This window comes from Leptodactylus fuscus, chromosome 9 (assembly GCF_031893055.1).
Source record: "Leptodactylus fuscus isolate aLepFus1 chromosome 9, aLepFus1.hap2, whole genome shotgun sequence".
NCBI classification, from domain to species: Eukaryota; Metazoa; Chordata; class Amphibia; order Anura; family Leptodactylidae; genus Leptodactylus; species Leptodactylus fuscus.
Window position 1 is genome coordinate 87428203 of NC_134273.1, and position 24862 is coordinate 87453064.

General features: G+C 42.7%; 1 protein-coding gene across 1 annotated transcript in view; it reads left to right on the top strand.

The window, feature by feature from the left end:
* Positions 1-24862, top strand: part of RAD18 (RAD18 E3 ubiquitin protein ligase) — a 153813-nt gene that overhangs the window by 55085 nt on the left and 73866 nt on the right. Inside the window, exons 8-9 of the mRNA XM_075286198.1 lie at positions 5078-5148; positions 7644-7704. Of these exons, the coding sequence (XP_075142299.1) occupies positions 5078-5148; positions 7644-7704 (132 nt within the window). The remainder of the gene's footprint in view (positions 1-5077; positions 5149-7643; positions 7705-24862) is intronic.

Consider the following 24862-nt stretch of genomic DNA (forward strand, 5'->3'; position numbering starts at 1 on the left):
AGTATCTTGTATCCAGTTATACACTGTTTGCCGGTATTATCTGTATATATGCAGTGTTACCTCTTAGCAACAATGTAGCAGGTTTGGGCAACACAGAGACAATGTTATTAGTTCTGTATTCAGATTATCACTATGTATTGTTACAGCAGTATCATTGGTATATACCGCTGGCCGTATACCGCTGGCCGTATACCGCTGAGGTCACCAGCTGGCAGTATATAGGAGGACCTCAGGGTTCTGAATCCACGCAGCGCCTGCAGGGATCTCCTCTCTCCAGATTATATCCATTTCCCTCATTGCTCCACAAACACAGAATAGCATTGTGAGTGATAGGGAGGCATTAGATTGTGATCTCTTGGGCCCAGGACCGATGTAAGCCGATAACACACTGATTGTGATGAAACGGTCTCGTTTTTCTTTGACTTTGGCTCTGTCAGTATAAACAGCGCTGCGTGTATTTCCCTAGAACATGATGAAGTGGAGTCCATTGCCAGTATAAGCGTTCAGGGGTCGGTATTAATCTGCTGTAAGTGCTGAACTCCCCCCGAGGTCTCCGATTCATCTCAGGGGCTTTTCCTGGGCAGTTTAACCTCCGGGACTCTCCGCCACTTGTACAGAACTTTTACATTCTGAACACGGATCTTATTGTAGAACTGGATAGACGGTAGTTTTATGTAGATCTACTCCTGCGGGAAGCCACAGGCAACTTATTACTTTGTATGATTGTGTTACTGCTTAGGAGAAGCCTCGTATTATGCGAGCACAGTAGTAATGTATTTATACCGCAAGAAAACAAAGCATTTGGCCTTGTGTTTAGTTTAATCTCTTTAGTCACATCCAATAAAATAGCAATCGCTCTGCTCGAAACATCAGTGCAAGTGGATTAGAGGAGCTTGTCATATGTCATCCCCTCTAATAGATCCGCAGAGAAGTTTACACAGCAACTGTTCTACTGCCTGTTATATTGTATCACATAAGGCAAGATGAAGCGGGGTAACATCTGCCCCCGACAGTATGACCCCTACCGTATGTACAAGAATATAACTACTATAATACTACCTCCTATGTACAAGAATATACCGCCCCAGTGTACACACTGTCCATCTTTATGCTCTTCCATGGGCTGCACCACTTTCAGTGTGGACTGTCGTCTTTCAGGCACATCTTATATTGTAACCATCCTCCCGTCTTGGAATCAGTATAATGAATATGTTTTGGTATATGGCGGTAGATATGAGACCTCTGCTCCTGTGAGAGACAGATTCAATACAAGAAATGAGATTACTATTCTGGGAAGCGCTGCACGGAGAAGAAGGCGAGATCTGCGCCATCAAACCCGCTCAATTATTACCAAGTGTTAAGTAGAAAATATTTGTATCACACATTGAAGGCGTCTGATGTAGACGTGAGATAAGATGCTGTAGACTTCTTAAAGGGATCTCTACTTTATGTAATCTGCTCTTTAAATAATGCCCATGTGTAGTGATGTCATCTGCTCTAGTCACACCCAAAGCTGCTGTGTTTTTCTTTTTGTTTTGTTTTCATGAAGTCATGAGATCTCTGCAGTGTCTTAGGAATGTTTATCAAATAAAAGTTACATCAAGGTTCTCGGCATTGTCTTTATTATCATTTATATTATTTATAGTTAAGATACTTTTAGTTTATGAAAACTCCCAACATTCCCGGCGTGTTCTGTGACTGCGCGTACACAGTGACTGCACCAGCAGAATAGTGAGCGCAGCTCTGGAGTATAATACAGGATAAGTAATGTAATGTATGTACACAGTGACTGCACCAGCAGAATAGTGAGCGCAGCTCTGGAGTATAATACAGGATAAGTAATGTAATGTATGTACACAGTGACTGTACCAGCAGAATAGTGAGCGCAGCTCTGGAGTATAATACAGGATAAGTAATGTAATGTATGTACACAGTGACTACCAGCAGAATAGTGAGCGCAGCTCTGGAGTATAATACAGGATAAGTAATGTAATGTATGTACACAGTGACTGCACCAGCAGAATAGTGAGCGCAGCTCTGGAGTATAATACAGGATAAGTAATGTAATGTATGTACACAGTGACTGCACCAGCAGAATAGTGAGCGCAGCTCTGGAGTATAATACAGGATAAGTAATGTAATGTATGTACACAGTGACTGCACCAGCAGAATAGTGAGCGCAGCTCTGGAGTATAATACAGGATAAGTAATGTAATGTATGTACACAGTGACTGCACCAGCAGAATAGTGAGCGCAGCTCTGGAGTATAATACAGGATAAGTAATGTAATGTATGTACACAGTGACTGCACCAGCAGAATAGTGAGCGCAGCTCTGGAGTATAATACAGGATAAGTAATGTAATGTATGTACACAGTGACTGCACCAGCAGAATAGTGAGCGCAGCTCTGGGGTATAATACAGGATAAGTAATGTAATGTATGTACACAGTGACTGTACCAGCAGAATAGTGAGCGCAGCTCTGGAGTATAATACAGGATAAGTAATGTAATGTATGTACACAGTGACTGCACCAGCAGAATAGTGAGCGCAGCTCTGGGGTATAATACAGGATAAGTAATGTAATGTATGTACACAGTGACTGCACCAGCAGAATAGTGAGCGCAGCTCTGGAGTATAATACAGGATAAGTAATGTAATGTATGTACACAGTGACTGCACCAGCAGAATAGTGAGTGCAGCTCTGCAGTATAATACAGGATAAGTAATGTAATATATGTACACAGTGACTGTACCAGCAGAATAGTGAGTGCAGCTCTGGAGTATAATACAGGATAAGTAATGTATGTACACAGTGACTGCACCAGCAGAATAGTGAGTGCAGCTCTGGAGTATAATACAGGATAAGTAATGTAATGTATGTACACAGTGACTGCACCAGCAGAATAGTGAGCGCAGCTCTGGAGTATAATACAGGATAAGTAGAAGTAATAGGTTATATAGTGACTGTCTTGTCTGTGTATATTACTACTATATGTATACAGTGATGTCACTCGGGGTATATACTTTTATACTTCCTTCTATGACTACAGATTATTCTGATACTTTCCTCTTCCCCTGGATGTTATTACTGATGATTTCTTGAGTTTTCTTGTGTTTGATCCTCGGCTGAATAAATTCTAATTAAAAGTATAAACTATCTGATCGTTTCCTCCGCCGCGCTATATTTCCGTCCTCGCAGATAATTGCGGTACACGTGTTATTACAGATGTCGTTTGCTTCGGTTTGATCTCTCTAATTTGTTGTCGCCGTCTATTTGTGTTTTCTCTTTATTTTTTCACATTTATTTCAGTTTATTTTTTTTCATCATTTTTATTAAATCTGTCGCTACTTTCTGTGATATTTGTCGGGGCTGATCTTGCTTTGATTTTGATTCCGTGTCTTGTACTCCAGTCACATCCAGAGCTGCAGTCACCATCATCCCTATGGCCATGTGTGTTGTTCTGTGCTCCAGTAGACCTCACATGTCATCCATTACTCTGCTCGGAGGATATTCCCATTCAGCAGATGTGTCGCTGCCATTTCTTTAGCTCTCTCAGAGCTGACGGGGCGACATGAAGTCATGTTGTTGTCTGCTATTATACGCCGCATGTGAATATACTCCTAATGTGTGACCTGATACTTGCAGATCAGCATGAATTACAATGGTTGGGACTGAGTTGTAGTGTCACAACCTGCCACTAACCTTTTATGGCGCTGTGTTCATTTTGCAATGCTGATCTGACCACTGCGGCCTCTTCAAACATCTGATCAGTTTGGGCGCCCGGTGTCCTCTCTACGATCTGATATCCATCACCAGTCCTAGAGATACCACAAGACATTCATATCTGTTTAATTCATGTATATCCAGGCTGAAATAATCCAACAAGTGCCATTGCCTCATGTTGAGATAATCATTTTCAGCAAATACAGATCAGAGATAAGATCTCGGCTCCTGGACGGAACATCTCGTATCTCAGCCACCCTGAATGGCCGTCCTAATATAGAAAGCATTGACTTGGTGTAGTAGAAAGTTGGGTGACAACCAAATGCAATAGAGAATCCAGTGTGTCTGCGTCAGACATTGGTGCTGCAGACTTGTGGCCGGGATTTCGCTGAAGATTCTGCATGAACCCATCTGTGCCGTCCTGTATTTTCTTATTATTGACATCGGTTACTTTGTTACAATTCCCTTTATGTTCTGATGGACTTGAGACTGTTTCCGTCTGTCGCAGCGATTGCCGTCTCCTCCGTTGTCCTTGATATCGCTTTGTTGTTTCCTCTTGTACATTTTCCTCATGTTATAAACGCCTAACCTAATAATTATCTGCGCTCCTTCAGCGGCCGCCGGATCTTCCCATTGAAATAAACCAAATTCAGATTTTGGGAATGTGTCAGGATTTGCAGCCATCTTCTGCCTTGACTTTGCTTCTTCTTTGCTTTCTGGAAAATCCACATCCGCCGCAGCGATGGATCTGCACGGTGAATATTCAGGAGGCGCCTTTTCCATTTACGCTGCCGTTTTTCGTTGCGAATCCACATGTGGGACGTAACATTTGCTGCAGATTTGTTACAGTGTTTACAGTCGATTCTTGGTAAAGTCCGCCGTGGAGAATCTTGACTTGTAGACGCTGAACACCAATCTCCGGGGTTATTCTGCTTTTCCAGACTCCAGAAGAGCAAATCCGCCTTACAGTAGTATGAATCCCATCCTGCCCTATAAGTACGTGTCACATTGTCCCTTCAGGCATCAGGTGGTGACCTCTGTGGGCCATGCACATGTATTATTATTTGGCTTTCAGGTTGTATCAGGTAGATCTGTAGCCCCTGTAGTAAGATGTCATTCGTTGCGCTCTTTTGACCAGGCCGGGCCGGCAGGAGATTTCGCCGTCTTCTAGTTTTCATTAATACAAGATATAACAAGCCCTTCATTACACATATTGGACTCCTGAGGTGCGGATATTGAGCGAGCGCTCGCTGTATAATGAAGTCCATTCTGTGTAGTGTTTGGCCTGGACTCGCGCAGTTCTCTTTTATTTGCTTTCTTTCTTTCTAATGTGTTTTCTTTGTTTTTGTAGCAGCCGAAATCGCTGGTGAAATTGAGAAAACGGAGAAGATTCGCTCAGAGTTGGAGGCAAAGCGGGAAAGTGTGAGTACCATGAATGTGTGAGCTCCATCATTCTTGGCAGTATCAGTAGGTTGGACAAAGCAAGTTCCTGTAGGGATGGACCACTAGGACGCCCCTGTACATATAGTGTATAGACCTCCTAGGTGCGCCCCCTGCTGGCTGCCCCATCTAGTCTCACAAGCTGCCTCAGTCTGCAATGATGTCAGGGGTAAGGGTGGTAAAGGTGTACAGCCTCCCGGGGCAGCCAGATCCCTGGTGATCTACCCAAGGTTGGAGAATCTTCCTCAGCCTGGGAGATTCTGCAGTAGGTTCTCCTGCCGGCTGTCATGGCAGATTACCCCTTCACTGCGTTCCTTCTGGCCTCTCAGTAGATCCCAGCGGGTTTTTGGCCACAAGATCACTGGAGACTAATCTGCTGTGATCTAGAGAGAAACCTGAAGGTAAGGGCAGCAAGAACACGTCTGCAGTCTCCTGTGCGGTGCAACAGCCCTGGCTATGGCCCTGCCTGAAATGGGTTATTGAGTTTCTAATATGGATGCCCTTATCCTTACAACAATTCATGAATATTAGATCTGTGGCCGCAACAGCCAACACCCCCGCAGATCTACTGTTAGGGGGCAGTACCAAAACCCACCATTACAGACTGTAGAGCTAGTGAGCAGCGCGGCTCTCAGCATGATCAGGAGCCCCATTGTGCGCACATGTGCAGGGTCTTGGCTGCTGCACCCTCACAGATCTAATATTGAGGACCCGTCCTAAGGGACATTAATATGGGAAAGTGGATAAAAGCTTTTACAATGTGTATTCTGGTTGCCGCAGGTTTTGTCATATCCACAGGACAGGGGGTAACATGCAATCAGATCTGACGTCTTGGGCTTCCTTCCAGAATGGAGCTGTTTTGCCCCCCAGATTAAAGGGAGTGTTGGGCAGAAATGTTTGCCTTTGCTCCATTCATTTCAGTGTTACAGCCGGAGGTCTCCAAGCCCCAAACACTGGGGTTCTAAGCCCCCCATTGTGTCCTCGGGGGGTCTCGGTGCTTGGACCTCTGCCGATCAGCAGGTTACCACTTTTTCGGTGGATATGGGGTATCTTGTGACTTTAGTATAACTATTACGACCTACAATAGCGTCTTGTGAGGATGACGTGCAGATGGCGGTAGATAAATGTTATATCGCCGTATCTGTCATCAGAGATCCGTCCTCCATTCTGCGCTGACAGCGGGCACATCCATTGTCCTGCCGCTCGCCCATTGTCTTCTCTTCGCTCACAATATAAATAAATCGTCCTTGATTTCTGCACAATAGAGCGGTATAAAATTTATGTAACTTAACCCCTGCCTGTCTGGGCACCGTTGCCCGTCCACCTCCGAGCAGAGACGCAGCTTTTCCTTCCACTTCTATGATGTGACCTTTACTAAGCTGTCAATTACCCGGCCGCTCGCTATGATGGAGCAGACGAGACCGGATGACATCAGATCACGGGATTGCACAACACACTCACTGTGACATTTAATAAAGAGCTGCAGGAGACGATGTTCCCACCATCCCCCCTCCCCCGCCGTTCTCCAGACCTTCATGATATATTGTTTATTCCAAATATTAGCATCCCGTGGTACTGAGCTCAGGGGTCCGGGGGTGGAAGGGTTTGCTGTTTGCCCTTCTCACACTGGGACCTGAGCGCATAGATCACATAGTACTGATCTACGATTGATCGATCAATTAAAGGGGTTTCCGGGATTAGGAAGAAGTAGCCATCTTTTTTCCAGAAACAGTGCCACTTCTGTACACAGGTTGAGTGAGGTATTGCAGCTTGGCTATATTCATTTCTATACAGCTGCAATACCAGGCACAACCTATGGACAGGTTTCTGGACAGAATCAGCCATGTTTTTGTAATCCTGGGAATTCTTTTAAGACATAGAAATGTGATCCTTAAAGGGGTTTTCCAGGACTTGCATATTGATTAACCCACCTTAGTGTAGGACTTCAGTAGGTCAGCGTGGGTTCCAACACCCGGGACCCGCACAGATCCCCTGGTGCAAGAGGCCACAGCGCCATACATAGAGTAGTGGCTGTTCTTGGAATTGCAGTTCAGCCTTTATAGTGTCCTAAAGGAAATTCACAAGTCTATATCATACATATCACATGCTATATCCTGTATATTACAGCCTTTATAGTGTCTGATAGGTAAATCACAGGTGTATATCATACATAGCACATGCTATATCCTGTATATTACAGCCTTTATAGTGTCTTATAGGTAAATCACAGGTGTATATCATACATAGCACATGCTATATCCTGTATATTACAGCCTTTATAGTGTCTTATAGGTAAATCACAGGTGTATATCATACATAGCACATGCTATATCCTGTATATTACAGCCTTTATAGTGTCCGATCAGTCAATCACAGGTGTGTAACATACATAGTACATGCTGTATCCTGTATATTACAGTCTTTGTAGTGTCCGATCGGTCATTGACAGCTTCTGTTTTTCCTCTCTCCTCTTCTAGGGAATGACATTCACCAAGGAGCAGAGCGAGGAGCAGATAGACGAGATTCACCAGGATTACAGTGAGTGATAAGAGTGTTGTTCTGGTTTCTGTTCTCGGCCCGCGGCCTCCAGCGCTTTGTACTTTCCGTAATGGAGGGTCCTGTGAGTAAATTAATAGAAAGCGTCATCTGTCAGTGTCCGCCGTCCCTGGCCGCGGTCACCTAGACACGTGCAGGAGAGACCGCTGCATCCGGAAACATAGTCGCCTCTGATGGTCCCCTGTCCTCTCCTAACTGCGGCAATATAATATCTATCTATATATCTATAGAGAGAGAGAGCGCTATATACTGGACCTAATAGCTGTCATAGCTGGGGGTTTGTTACTATGTATTCTCTATGGTATAAATGGTATCTAATAGTGAATGAATGTCCATGACTGCTCCACTGGATGGTGGGATGGATGTATTGTATAATGTACAAGTGATGGGTAACCAGGAGGGAGGATTTCTTTATTACTACCCAGATCTGGAACTCTACCATTGCATTAACGTGAATGGGGCTGAGACAATACTGGAATTATAGCATGCTTGGATATGCTCTGAGCCCTATGGATATATACAGTATAATACATGTATGTAGATACATATAGATATACTCTGTATCTAATGGAGTCCCCAGTTTGGTGCACACCTCATGCACATTAGGTTTACATAGGCCGCCTGATGTGTATGGGGCCTCACTACAGCAATCTCATACTGGATTTCAACATGACCAATCCTTTGTAGATTGCAGGAACAATAAGGCACTGCCAGATATAGCTGGCGCCGACTGGATCCTCTTTTTCCCTGCAGAACACATGCACACTCGGCTGCCAGCCCTGAAAGCATTGCAACAGCCATGTCATGTGCATGGACCCTGCTCGCGACTGCATTGGAGGCTTCTTCACAGTCCTGTCATGATAACCTGTCGGACCTGTTATAAGTCACTGGGTTGGACGGGCGCTGTTGGTTTTGGTCATACACAGTCCACACCGCCGTCCAGTGTGTTGTTCCTGCAGTGGAGCAGAATAATGGAATTGATGGACATGAACAAAGTCTAAATCGGTAACATAAGCTGCAGCCGCCGCAGATACATTGTGCAGACAGTACAAAGGAGGCCATTGTTTCCTCACTGCCGGGCCTGGCATTGTCATTAGTAATGCATTGTGCACTGCCATGTTGTGCGGAGCAGCGGGGGCCACTCAGGTAAATATTAATAGACGCCTCTTGGATGTCGGCATCTGGGCTCAGCTGTCTTGTTACCTGCCGCGTCTTTCTTCATCTCCGGGAAACCGAGTCACATACAGAACGTTACTGAAGTGTCTGTTACTTCTGCTTCTCCTGACACATTGTATCTCCTGCAGAATTAATGAGGCAACAACAGGTTTGTGACAATATGTTTGTGCAGAACAATATCATGACATCCCAGCGGGTTTGATAAAATTGCGCAACAATCTGCGGCTGATAATTGCCGGCTAATATCTGAGGGCTGAGTATAAGACGGGCTCTGAGAGTTACGCTCATTCCTAAAGAAACTTTCAGAGCGGAGGCTTAAACGTTTCATCTCAATGTAAAGACGTTCTCGTTGTCGGATGGTTCTCTAAGAACGCCGAATGTGACGGCAGAGAATTCATCAAGACGGGAGGGAAAGGAGGAATATGATATAAAGAGTCTACATGACCCCGGCAGCGTCAGTTGTATACAGTCCATGTATAGAGTGTATACACAGAGAGGAGCTGTATACAGTCCATGTATAGAGTGTATACACAGAGAGGAGCTGTATACAGTCCATGTATAGAGTGTATACACAGAGAGAAGCTGTATACAGTCCATGTATAGAGTGTATACACAGAGAGGAGCTGTATACAGTCCATGTATAGAGTGTATACACAGAGAGAAGCTGTATACAGTCCATGTATAGAGTGTATACACAGAGAGGAGCTGTATACAGTCCATGTATAGAGTGTATACACAGAGAGAAGCTGTATACAGTCCATGTATAGAGTGTATACACAGAGAGGAGCTGTATACAGTCCATGTATAGAGTGTATACACAGAGAGAAGCTGTATACAGTCCATGTATAGAGTGTATACACAGAGAGGAGCTGTATACAGTCCATGTATAGAGTGTATACACAGAGAGGAGCTGTATACAGTCCATGTATAGAGTGTATACACAGAGAGAAGCTGTATACAGTCCATGTATAGAGTGTATACACAGAGAGGAGCTGTATACAGTCCATGTATAGAGTGTATACACAGAGAGGAGCTGTCATAGCACATAGATTATAGTTTTCGCCCCCAAAATGTGCTAAATTTGGGATGAACTGAGATTACTAAGTATTGGGTCAAAAGTTACTGCAGTGACTGTGAGCATTTATAGATAGAAGTGCGGCACATTGTATAGTGTATTCTGTGCCTGGCCATAGTGATCAGGGGGCGCTCTAGTGCAGCGGCATTACATTGTATAGTGTATTCTGTGCCTGGCCATAGTGATCAGGGGGCGCTCTAGTGCAACAGCATTACATTGTGTAGTCTATTCTGTGCCTGGCCATAGTGATCAGGGGGCGCTCTAGTGCAGCAGCATTACATTGTATAGTGTATTCTGTGCCTGGCCATAGTGATCAGGGGGCGCTCTAGTGCTGCTGTTAGCCTGACATTGTATAGTATATTCTGTGCCTGGCCATAGTGATCAGGGGGCGCTCTAGTGCAGCGGCATTACATTGTATAGTCTATTCTGTGCCTGGCCATAGTGATGAGGGGGCGCTCTAGTGCTGCGGCATTACATTGTATAGTGTATTCTGTGCCAGGCCATAGTGATCAGGGGGCGCTCTAGTGCAGCAGCATTACATTGTATAGTGTATTCTGTGCCTGGCCATAGTGATCAGGGGGCGCTCTAGTGCAGCAGCATTACATTGTATAGTCTATTCTGTGCCTGGCCATAGTGATGAGGGGGCGCTCTAGTGCTGCGGCATTACATTGTATAGTGTATTCTGTGCCAGGCCATAGTGATCAGGGGGCGCTCTAGTGCAGCAGCATTACATTGTATAGTGTATTCTGTGCCTGGCCATAGTGATCAGGGGGCGCTCTAGTGCAGCAGCATTACATTGTATAGTCTATTCTGTGCCTGGCCATAGTGATGAGGGGGCGCTCTAGTGCAGCAGCATTACATTGTATAGTGTATTCTGTGCCTGGCCATAGTGATCAGGGGGCGCTCTAGTCCTGCGGCATTACATTGTATAGTGTATTCTGTGCCTGGCCATAGTGATCAGGGGGCGCTCTAGTGCACCAGCATTACATTGTATAGTGTATTCTGTGCCTGGCCATAGTGATCAGGGGGCGCTCTAGTGCTGCGGCATTACATTGTATAGTGTATTCTGTGCCTGGCCATAGTGATCAGGGGGCGCTCTAGTGCACCGGCATTACATTGTATAGTGTATTCTGTGCCTGGCCATAGTGATCAGGGGGCGCTCTAGTGCACCAGCATTACATTGTATAGTGTATTCTGTGCCTGGCCATAGTGATCAGGGGGCGCTCTAGTGCAGCGGCATTACATTGTATAGTGTATTCTGTGCCTGGCCATAGTGATCAGGGGGCGCTCTAGTGCAGCGGCATTACATTGTGTAGTGTATTCTGTGCCTGGCCATAGTGATCAGGGGGCGCTCTAGTGCTGCGGCATTACATTGTGTAGTGTATTCTGTGCCTGGCCATAGTGATCAGGGGGCGCTCTAGTCCTGCGGCATTACATTGTGTAGTGTATTCTGTGCCTGGCCATAGTGATCAGGGGGCGCTCTAGTGCAACAGCATTACATTGTGTAGTGTATTCTGTGCCTGGCCATAGTGATCAGGGGGCGCTCTAGTGCTGCGGCATTACATTGTGTAGTGTATTCTGTGCCTGGCCATAGTGATCAGGGGGCGCTCTAGTCCTGCGGCATTACATTGTGTAGTGTATTCTGTGCCTGGCCATAGTGATCAGGGGGCGCTCTAGTGCAACAGCATTACATTGTGTAGTGTATTCTGTGCCTGGCCATAGTGATCAGGGGGCGCTCTAGTGCAACAGCATTACATTGTGTAGTGTATTCTGTGCCTGGCCATAGTGATCAGGGGGCGCTCTAGTGCTGCTGTTAGCCTGACATTGTATAGTATATTCTCTGCCTGGCCATAGTGATCAGGGGGCGCTCTAGTGCAGCAGCATTACATTGTATAGTGTATTCTGTGCCTGGCCATAGTGATGAGGGGGCGCTCTAGTGCTGCGGCATTACATTGTATAGTGTATTCTGTGCCTGGCCATAGTGATGAGGGGGCGCTCTAGTCCTGCGGCATTACATTGTGTAGTGTATTCTGTGCCTGGCCATAGTGATCAGGGGGCGCTCTAGTGCTGCGGCATTACATTGTATCTCTTACACAACACGTTGTATTACAGAACCTGGATGATGGAGGAGACTCCAGCTCTGGATATGCAGGTCCATGCCTTGTATTACTCACCTCTCCGAATAGTTAGTGACTTATCTCCCGTATTCGGTGATTTGCACACTGTCACCGCTGATATTGTCCGGTCTCTATGACTGTATGTCACTGTCTGTTCTGCAGGTCTCACAATCTTCTTTCTGACTTCTCTCCTTATATTGGTATTAATCTGATCAGACAAACCAATTTCATTGCAGCAGACCTTGTTCCTGAGTGACGGCTCCCCCGCCCGGCCTCGCAGGGTCCTCGATGGCTCTTGTCATCAGGTTTGACCTTTGTATCTTATTATAAGGAGAGCAGATGTGTCATTCAGGACAATAGAAAGTTTACAAAGTCTCCAGTACTCGCTACAATCAAATAAATCCTGAATGGCCCGGCCGCCTTCTGCGTCACAAATGCGTAACCCCAGCAGAAGATTCAATACCTTCAGTTCCGCCACCGGCCGCGCTCTAGTGTAGAAGCTTTTATTGGAGCCGCGTTACCCGGAGATCTGATGGCCGCCTACGGAGTCCTTTGTCACTGCAGAATTTTTCTCAGCACTTATATTCTGCGGTGAGAAATGACATATCCGCCTGCTCATATTGACAGACCTAGGAAAGGAAATTATCTGCTCCGGCCCTTTAACCGTCATCTCTAGGTCGCGGTTATAGTTTGCGCAAGCTGTCACACCTAAGGAAGCTATATTACCGTAATAAACTCAGGAATTTCATTGGGACGTAATAAATTCTTGGAACTGCAGTCGGTGCTGTAATAATATATGACTTATCTGCCATAGAGGTCTGTGTGAATCCGTCTTGTTACATACAGAGGACTCTGCACAGTCTTATCCTCGGTTCTGTGTCTTTGCCGCTAGGACGTGTCCCATAGAACAGAGAATCCTATCCTATCCTACTATTATAAATGCGAAAGTTTGGATGTTTGTTACTCAATCACGCAAAAACGGCTGAACGGATTTGGCTGAAATTTGGCACCTACATAGATAGGAACCCCGATTCAAACATAGGCTACTTTTTATCCCGGTAAATGATGTCACTATATGACCGTTAAGCACGAATGTAGACACACTACGTTTGAGGACCTTTGATGACGTCATCACAGGCCCTTCAGCTGTCCCATAGGATCACGCTATGTAGTGGGCGGAGCTACACAATAATTTGGGGGTGGAGCTAAACAGGAGGGAGCCAGACAATGTGAAGTACATGGAGTCTCATTCAAGATCAGGAGACTACAGAACATACAAGCTGTGTCTGGACAAGAGGAGTATATCGGCTGTAGAGTTTCAGTAAGTAGGACGGGGAATCTGTTGTTCTGCCTCGGATGGGGGGACGGACTGTTGTACATTTCAGCAGCAGCCGTTCAGCCGTGTTTAACACACAATCTGCTCAGACACTCTCACACAACACAAGCCCTGTATTCAAAATTAGCAGATGTAGTAGAGCTGAGGTGGCGCGCTAGCAGTTGGTGTGTGGTACACGGGAGCCAGGTGGTTTTTGGACTGTGCTGGGGGGGAAGGGGAAGAAGGCTGAACTGTGTCAAATTTCACCAGCATCCGTTTACCCATGTCTAACACAGACACTGCTCGGACACTCAGACAAGACAACCCCTGTGATCCAAATTGCCCGATGTAGCAGAGCTGAGGCAGCACAGTACCACGGCTTGCTCTGCTCTCCATACAGATGTGCCTACAGCTGAGTCTGCTGTGCATATACACAGATGTAGCAGAGCCGACATGCGGGCGCAGGTAGATCACCGCCAACCACATTTGGTTAAATAAATATATATATATATATATATATATATATATATATATATATATAAAAGCGGCTCATCGCCAACAACAACCCGCAGACGAAGTCGCGGGCACAAGCTAGTTTACAATAAAACATTACCTGGACAAACTCTTAAGTGTTGGGGAGGAGGAATAGAGCCTGGTAAGTGGAGAAAGAAGCATTTTTCTCTGATCTGATGCAGTCAGGTGGTGAATACATGAATAGAGTTTCTTTCATTTGCTTATACTAATTGATTTATGCAAAATTTTTTGAAAACTCACCGACCATATAAAGCTCAATGTGGTCCGATTATTACCATAATCCCTGAGAAATAAAACCGCGCGTCCAGATCATCCTCCATCTCAGGGATAACTTGGCTAATCCTTATAGCCTGAACGCTGGAACTGTCTCACATCAATATTATAAGACTATGGGAGCAGTGAGCATGACATTAAGACTGTATACTGAAGTCTACAGAGAGGACATTGCTGTATACTGTCAGATTGTCTACTAACGGACAGCAAGCTTATGGACAGCTTATCTATTACCTGCATAGAAGTCTACAGAGAGGACATTGCTGTATACTGTCAGATTGTCTACTGACGGCCATCCACATATATTGACGGCTCATCTATCACCTGCATAGAAGTTTACAGAGAGGACATCACATATCTACTACCGGCCATCCAACCCCTTTCACCTGCTTAGCCCAATGCTTTTATTCCTCACCAAGCAAGGATCGCTCTAAGCACTTTCTTCGAATGCCTTGAACTGCTCCTGACCCCTGAAGATGACTTCTTGAAATTTGTCGGGTCATTAAAATTGATCAGATTAGAGCTGGAATGATTTCTCCTGAATAATCCTCCTGTAGGTATTGGGGCGGATTCACATTAATCTCTTGAGCACGCACCATTGTGGATTTATTATCTGCTTTAGCAGTGAGTGCTGCGCCAAGTTTTTAATGCACCAATTAAATTAAGTTTTATTAGAGTAATTCAGTTCCCTGAGGCCTGTCAGTGAAGTGTATGAGCAATTAAAGGGGATGTCGCGCTGATTTATAGAGAATAATATCCTGCTCTCAGATGTCCTTCTGCTCCTGCAGCCACACGGACTGCTTATTGGCCGCTCTCTACATCCTGACCCCCTGGGCTACTGGAAGTGACCGCCCAGCCAATCACCTGATCGCTATGATCGCTGCGACTGACGATCGGCTCATTGGTTGTTTCATATCTGTCGAAAGGAAACGGGAGGTGGAGATCAGAGGAGGAACGGGAGCCATCGAGAGATCTAAGATGTGCGGGTGATATTTTATCGCCTGCAACCTCTTTAAGGAAGGAGCAACTACATTTTTATCATCTTGTTATTGATATTGTGTCCCTTGTACATCCTATATCTTATCAGTGAAAATGCTTCTTTCTCCACTTTCCAGGCTCTTTACCCCCTCCCAACACTTACTAAATCCATCTTGGTTTCACAAAGCGAACTGCCAGCTCACTGAGGGATCAGATTACAACTCTCCATAGACTTCTATATGGGAAGACTATGCAAATCTGACTTCCATGATGTAATTAGGAAGCCAGTGCCTCAGTCAAGCAAACCAATAGAGGGCGCTCACTGAAAATTTGCATATTCTTCTCATGTTCCTTTGCACAGTGGAGCGCTCATGGCTTAATAAGACTCCATACACCTCATTGTAGACTTCTATAGAGAGGGGTGGGGGAGGACAAGTGACTTCTGTATACACTGAGCCTGACTACCAGGTTTATTAGGTCAGAGTGACTCTATTGTCAGGCACTGAGTGAATCGATTCGATGTTTGTTCCTTTTAGCAAACATTTAAGGCGGAAGCTTCTGAATGACGGGGTTTCCATTAAGATGAATGGGAGTTTTGCGCCCCCTCCAGTGTTAAGGATTTCGGCACTGTATAGTAATCGACGTTCTTAATAACCTCTCTTTGTTTTCATTCCCTTTAATGTCTCCGAATGATTTACAACGTGTGACTTCGAGCGCTCGTCTGGAATGTTCTGAAACGCGGGACGTAGTCAATTATTAATACTGCCTACAAAAACCGTGTGACTGTGTAATGGAGCACTTAGCCCTAATAGCAGCCGGTGGAACAATTGCGTTCACATCAGATTTGGCGCTGGTACATCGGGAAAAACGAAACAGGAGACGTATTAATATATCCCACCATTTAATGCCTCGTTTCATTTTTAAGATGCGTTTCTAATGGCGCGATCCGTGCTACCGCTTTATAGGATCGCGGTGGCTTCATGTGCAACGTGGGACGGGTTAATCACGTTACCGTATGGCTTTTGGGGTAATGCTGTAGACACCTTTATGGGAGTGACCGCAGAATATGGCAGGATTGCACCATTGTCATTACAGAGGGTGCACCAGTTGTATATTGGACGCTACACTGGCGCTCTTCTACGTACAACCATATTATATTACTATACTTGTTCTTACCATGTGGCCTTAAAGTGTTTCTCCAAATTTGAGCAACTTTCTATAAATCAATAGTGCAAGCAAAGATAAGAAACTTTGTATTGTATCTTATTCAAGAAAAATGCTTCTTTCTCCACTTATCAGTCTCATTGCTTTGCCAGCTCTCCAGGACTTCTACATTAGATCAGCCGATATCTCATGGACATCTTGCAGCTAGTTAAGTAATTTTTCATGCTGTCCATTGAGATAAATGGCCGTCCATGATATGGCCTGGTTCACATCTGCGCTTGGGGACCCCCCCCCCAAATGGAACCTATATGCATTAATAAGAGGTTAGCTAAGGATCCACCCATAGACCATAACGGGGTCCGTCTGTTTTTCGCACGGAATCATGCAAAGAGAAACGCACTTCTTGTAGACAGAGATTGGTGTGTCTTAGCACCATCCACTTATAGGGGGCAGTCATGGGCTGTGAGTGTAAACTAAATCATATAAACATAATCAGGAGGAATGCGCTGCATAACCCAGGAAATCCTCTGAAAAGCAGAAAAACAAGGGCCCCCTCACCCCCTACACTTTCCGGGACCTGCTGCTTATCCTGCCCTCTGTGAGTTTTCGGCAGCTCTAACAGCTATTTTGGTCGTCTGTAATCTGTGCAGAATCTTTGCATGTATTTCATTCAAAACAGCGCCCCAACAGGTGAAATTCAGCATTACATCAATCCCCTTGAATAAAGCTTATTGTCCATGTCATTAATACAACTTCCTACTAGACGTAGTCTAGCTGGCTGATAACTTAGAGCAATGGCAGAGCCAATGGAAATGAGATTGAACCTTCCCTTTAGTGCCCTGATGACTCCTCTGTCCATGGGTTAGAATTGGAACACAACACATCACAAGAATTCAGACTTCTCTCCTATGGGAATTACTTGGGCAATATGTATTCTGATTCTGAACATGTGAATCACTGTTAGATCTGCCGAAAACCCACAGATTGGCAGCATGTCCCGGAAAGTGTAGGGGGTGAGGGGGCCCTTGTTTTCTGCTTTTCAGGGGCTTTCCTGGGGTCTGCGGTGCATTCCTCCTCCTGTCACAATAACATGGATTTAGTTACACTCACAGTTTTCTTAGAAAAAAGAACAAATGTCACAGAATCGTCTGAGTGACCCGAGCTCCGCTCCCGGCTATTGCAGCCATTGGCTAGCACTGTATATAGCAGAGTCAGACTCCCGTATACTCTTCTGCAGATATAATTTCATGGATATAAGCAAAACTCAATTCTGTACCTGACACGGCCCCCAACAGAACATTTACCATCCACGGTCTCTGTGCTCCCCTATGTAGGCGTCTCCTGCCATCTTGGCTGGTCATGTGTCCCTTGTTCTCCTGATACGCTCGGTTTTTAGAGGAGCCACCACCACTTATCAGGCATGTGATGATTCTGTTGCCTCTGTAAAGGCTTGGACGCCTTGTACATGATAAAAAATGTTAGTTGTACGAAGCTCAAGCTGCAATCGTCATTCCTTCATTAATCTCCAGCCCACGCCTGCATGATATACAGTATACATCCTGTCCATAGTGTCATACTTTTTCATGTGACCTTTCTAGTCATACATGCTGGATGTAAGGTCTGTATATCCAGGAGGCTGTCACCTTCACTAGCGCTCATTTATCATTCCTGGACTAGTTTTTCCTTTTCCCAAAAGGGAACCCCCTGTGCTGACAGACATTGATGCTGAAGACTGTACTATAGAGTCTGCCATGTGTGCTCTCCTCTCTCATTACACTAATACACAAGTTGTGTGATTTATCACCTCCCCTGCAGAAACTCTTATTGGTTCTCTTGTTTCTCTTTACACTGATACAGTCTGTGTAATTCACCCCTCCTCCCCTGCAGAATCTCCCTTTCGTTCTCTCTTTCGTTCTCTCTTTTCGCCTTACACTGATACACAGTCTGTGTAATTCACCCCTCCTCCCCTGCAGAATCTCCCTTTCGTTCTCTCTTTTCTCCTTACACTGATACACAGTCTGTGTTGATCTCCTTTTCCCCTTGTAGAATCTCCCATTGGTTCTCTCCTTATCCCCCCACAGTGTTAGACAGGCTGTATGATTCATCCTCTCCACCCTTGTGTGTCTGCCCTGTCCTGAGCACGTTGATGCTTCCCCTTCCACACACTAATCTGCCATGTGTAACATCTCATCTCTCTCTACTGCTATCTGTAACACTGACAACTCAGAGAGTAACAGCTGAGAGAGAAGTGCACAGCCAGGAGCAGCAGGACAATCCGCCTGGTGAAGGAGTTACACATACTGTACAGCAGCAAAAGGATTGGAAAGCTTTAATGAACGATTTTTGGGAGGAAATTTGCTTAATATTGTATTTATTAGACAAAAGTATCAGTACAAACGTTATTATGAATATCAGGATTGTGTCTGTAGCATTGTGGCAATCCTCCACACCCATCGCCGACCCTCCAGCGCAGCACTGCTCCGATAGATGAAGACGGATTCTTTGTGTTCATTATCTTCTCACTAAGGAGCGCACTAATAGTCTATCATGTTCGGATTATTACTGTTGTCCCACCATGGTGCGCCGATGAAATCCCACAGAGCTCATTACCCAGAAATCATAGGCAAGTCACAAGTGGGAAAAAGGCAAACCGTATTCTGCGGATAACAATGCGCCTCGTCTCCGACAATGAATCCCTATTCATGGTTATTCATTTACACGTGTGACCTCGTACAGAAAGATCAGACTCTTCAACTGTCCGACCAAATCCGGGAATCTCCATCACTAAAAACAGCCGCAAATAGTACAAAACCAGGACAATGGCGGTCCCTGCGGTGATCCCATAATGGAGTAATGTTCTGCAGCTCTTCCATTAGCGCAGATTTCTAGATGTGGGTTTCAGCCGGGGGAAAGTCAAATCCCCCCAGATCGGCAGAGGAAACGTTCCCGCCATCTTTATTTTAACAGATGTTTGTTGTTTTTTTTCTTCCTCTCTCAACATCCCATTTTATTCTGCAAAAGATTGAAATTGGGGTTTTGGTGTATGTGCGTTCAGTCTGCGTGACGGGAATTGTTGGCCTTGGTCTCTTGGATTGCTTCAGAGTAGTTTACATGGAATTTTAATGGACCCCTAATTGTCATAATAGTTATTTACAGCGATAGAGTGAGAGATAGAGACGCGGGAGATAAACGGAGACATCGTTACTGATCTAGTGCCGGCATATTCCGCGTTATGGAGTGGTCTTATATATTACTAGCAATACCCATGACTTCATCCGTGGCCGGACACACCTGAAGCGCGGCCACGGCGGCCCCCCATTGCCCTGCAGCCACAGCGACCCTGGCCTCCTATTTCCCACCCCCAAACACAACCTCGGCCTTCCTCCCTCCGAAACGCGACCTCGGCTTCCCGGGCCCCCTCCCCCACTGCGACAAAAATACACACACACCCTGTGACCCCCACCCCCCATGACCCCAACCAACCCCCGACCCCAATCCCGCCACCCCCCCGCGACCCTGTCCTGACCCAGTGGCCCCAACCACGCAACCCTGACCCGATCCACCCCCCGGGAACCCAACCCTGCCCCACTTCCCCCACGACTCCGACCCTACCCCCCCCCCCCCTTCCCCAGGACCACGAACCCCGGATTAGCCATGAGATAGGTACTTCTCCACTCCTCACGCTTTATTCTATGTTCGCTCTCTTTGCTGAATCTGTCTAAAAAGATTGTCAGTTGACAGAGAGAAGAGATTACAGCTCTCCATAGAAGTCTATGGAGGGAGGACACAGAAACCCGGTGCTGCAGCGAATAGTCAATGTTCTGTAGTTTTGTTTTTGTGCTTTATTCACTGCAGTAATGTTCAATAATCGTCCAAATGTTTTGTATGCTAATTCCGAGTGTGTGAGAAAAACAACCGCCGTTGGATCCGTTGTATAACAGATCCCAAGGGACCCCATTGACTATATTGGTGTCCGCGAACCACCTGATGGTCAGTCCATTCACTGACAGCAAGCGGAGCTCTTACACATGGTGAGTAATGAGTCTCAGGGTCTATAATAGAATTCTACAGCTTCTTTATATTGTGATTCTGTGTCTCAGCCTCATTTACGTAAACCACAACCCCCATTATTCACCCGCACCAGCAGCGAGTACGCCGAGGATTTACGGTAATGACAGAATCGCATATTTCACTGACAATCCCCGAACAACAAAGACTTTTTAATTAGGTTTCCAGTCTGCGAGTCTATTGCCAAGTCCGAGCTCAAAATCTATATTTAGACACCTGTATCTGAAGATCGACCAAAGAAGAATGTCATCTGGGGATATCCTCGCTGCACGCCGCACACGGCCGCGCTTTGTGTTATTTTGATAATGCAAAACACTTCAGCGCATCTGCAAATCCTTTCATCCTGAAGAGCAGACGGCGAGCAAAACGACTTTATAGATCTGCTTATTAAGTCTCCCCGAGAGCCAAAAAAAGTCATTTTCCTTCTAATCGAGAACGCACAAAAGTATTACCAGGATGTCTGCGCCGGCGGGGTCACTGCTGCGTGCGGGAGATTGGAAGCGATCAAATGTACAGAGGCGATAAATCCTCACCACCATACCAAAGGCAACGACACACCGACACTATGTCTACAGAAGTATACGGGGGCCGAGAGGGGACGCCAGAGAAATATTACAGAGCAGAAGCTTAGTGTACACTCGTTATGGTCCATAGGGGGCACTACATATATATATATATATATATATATATATATATATATATATATATATATATATATATATATATATATATACCTGTACATAGGAGTAGTATTATAGTAGTTATATTCTTGTACATAGGGGGCAGTATTATAGTCTATTCTTGTATATAGTAGGTAGTATTATAGTAGTTATATTCTTGTACATAGGAGGTAGTATTATAGTAGTTATATTCTTGTACATAGGAGGTAGTATTATAGTAGTTATATTCTTGTACATAGGAGTAGTATTATAGTAGTTATATTCTTGTACATAGGAGGTAGTATTATAGTAGTTATATTCTTGTACATAGGAGTAGTATTATAGTAGTTATATTCTTGTACATAGGAGTAGTATTATAGTAGTTATATTCTTGTATATAGGAGTAGTATTACAGTAGTTATATTCTTATACATAGGAGGTAGTATTATAGTAGTTATATTCTTGTACATAGGAGGTAGTATTATAGTAGTTATATTCTTGTACATAGGAGGTAGTATTATAGTAGTTATATTCTTGTACATAGGAGTAGTATTATAGTAGTTATATTCTTGTACATAGGAGGTAGTATTATAGTAGTTATATTCTTGTACATAGGAGTAGTATTATAGTAGTTATATTCTTATACATAGGAGCAGTATTATAGTAGTTATATTCTTGTACATAGGAGATAGTATTATAGTAGTTATATTCTTGTACATAGGAGGTAGTATTATAGTAGTTATATTCTTGTATATAGGAGCAGTATTATAGTAGTTATATTCTTGTACATAGGAGCAGTATTATAGTAGTTATATTCTTGTACATAGGAGTAGTATTATAGTAGTTATATTCTTGTACATAGGAGGTAGTATTATAGTAGTTATATTCTTGTATATAGGAGTAGTATTATAGTGGTTATATTCTTGTACATAGGAGTAGTATTATAGTAGTTATATTCTTGTACATAGGAGGTAGTATTATAGTAGTTATATTCTTGTACATAGGAGTAGTATTATAGTGGTTATATTCTTGTACATAGGAGTAGTATTATAGTAGTTATATTCTTGTACATAGGAGGTAGTATTATAGTAGTTATATTCTTGTACATAGGAGGTAGTATTATAGTAGTTATATTCTTGTACATAGGAGTAGTATTATAGTAGTTATATTCTTGTACATAGGAGGTAGTATTATAGTAGTTATATTCTTGTACATAGGAGTAGTATTATAGTAGTTATATTCTTATACATAGGAGCAGTATTATAGTAGTTATATTCTTGTACATAGGAGATAGTATTATAGTAGTTATATTCTTGTACATAGGAGGTAGTATTATAGTAGTTATATTCTTGTATATAGGAGCAGTATTATAGTAGTTATATTCTTGTACATAGGAGTAGTATTATAGTAGTTATATTCTTGTACATAGGAGTAGTATTATAGTAGTTATATTCTTGTACATAGGAGGTAGTATTATAGTAGTTATATTCTTGTATATAGGAGTAGTATTATAGTGGTTATATTCTTGTACATAGGAGTAGTATTATAGTAGTTATATTCTTGTACATAGGAGGTAGTATTATAGTAGTTATATTCTTGTACATAGGAGTAGTATTATAGTGGTTATATTCTTGTACATAGGAGTAGTATTATAGTAGTTATATTCTTGTACATAGGAGGTAGTATTATAGTAGTTATATTCTTGTACATAGGAGTAGTATTATAGTAGTTATATTCTTATACATAGGAGCAGTATTATAGTAGTTATATTCTTGTACATAGGAGATAGTATTATAGTAGTTATATTCTTGTACATAGGAGGTAGTATTATAGTAGTTATATTCTTGTATATAGGAGCAGTATTATAGTAGTTATATTCTTGTACATAGGAGCAGTATTATAGTAGTTATATTCTTGTACATAGGAGTAGTATTATAGTAGTTATATTCTTGTACATAGGAGGTAGTATTATAGTAGTTATATTCTTGTATATAGGAGTAGTATTATAGTGGTTATATTCTTGTACATAGGAGTAGTATTATAGTAGTTATATTCTTGTACATAGGAGGTAGTATTATAGTAGTTATATTCTTGTACATAGGAGTAGTATTATAGTGGTTATATTCTTGTACATAGGAGTAGTATTATAGTAGTTATATTCTTGTACATAGGAGGTAGTATTATAGTAGTTATATTCTTGTACATAGGAGGTAGTATTATAGTAGTTATATTCTTGTACATAGGAGTAGTATTATAGTAGTTATATTCTTGTACATAGGAGGTAGTATTATAGTAGTTATATTCTTGTACATAGGAGTAGTATTATAGTAGTTATATTCTTATACATAGGAGCAGTATTATAGTAGTTATATTCTTGTACATAGGAGATAGTATTATAGTAGTTATATTCTTGTACATAGGAGGTAGTATTATAGTAGTTATATTCTTGTATATAGGAGCAGTATTATAGTAGTTATATTCTTGTACATAGGAGTAGTATTATAGTAGTTATATTCTTGTACATAGGAGTAGTATTATAGTAGTTATATTCTTGTACATAGGAGGTAGTATTATAGTAGTTATATTCTTGTATATAGGAGTAGTATTATAGTGGTTATATTCTTGTACATAGGAGTAGTATTATAGTAGTTATATTCTTGTACATAGGAGGTAGTATTATAGTAGTTATATTCTTGTACATAGGAGTAGTATTATAGTGGTTATATTCTTGTACATAGGAGTAGTATTATAGTAGTTATATTCTTGTACATAGGAGGTAGTATTATAGTAGTTATATTCTTGTACATAAGAGGTAGTATTATAGTAGTTATATTCTTGTACATAGGAGTAGTATTATAGTAGTTATATTCTTGTACATAGGAGTAGTATTATAGTAGTTATATTCTTGTACATAGGAGGTAGTATTATAGTAGTTATATTCTTGTACATAGGAGCAGTATTATAGTAGTTATATTCTTGTACATAGGGGGCAGTATTATAGTCTATTCTTGTATATAGTAGGTAGTATTATAGTAGTTATATTCTTGTACATAGGAGGTAGTATTATAGTAGTTATATTCTTGTACATAGGAGTAGTATTATAGTAGTTATATTCTTGTACATAGGAGGTAGTATTATAGTAGTTATATTCTTGTACATAGGAGTAGTATTATAGTAGTTATATTCTTGTACATAGGAGGTAGTATTATAGTAGTTATATTCTTGTACATAGGAGTAGTATTATAGTAGTTATATTCTTATACATAGGAGCAGTATTATAGTAGTTATATTCTTGTACATAGGAGTAGTATTATAGTAGTTATATTCTTATACATAGGAGCAGTATTATAGTAGTTATATTCTTGTACATAGGAGATAGTATTATAGTAGTTATATTCTTGTACATAGGAGGTAGTATTATAGTAGTTATATTCTTGTATATAGGAGCAGTATTATAGTAGTTATATTCTTGTACATAGGAGTAGTATTATAGTAGTTATATTCTTGTACATAGGAGTAGTATTATAGTAGATATATTCTTGTACATAGGAGTAGTATTATAGTAGTTATATTCTTGTACATAGGAGGTAGTATTATAGTAGTTATATTCTTGTATATAGGAGTAGTATTATAGTGGTTATATTCTTGTACATAGGAGTAGTATTATAGTAGTTATATTCTTGTACATAGGAGTAGTATTATAGTAGTTATATTCTTGTACATAGGAGTAGTATTATAGTAGTTATATTCTTGTACATAGGAGGTAGTATTATAGTAGTTA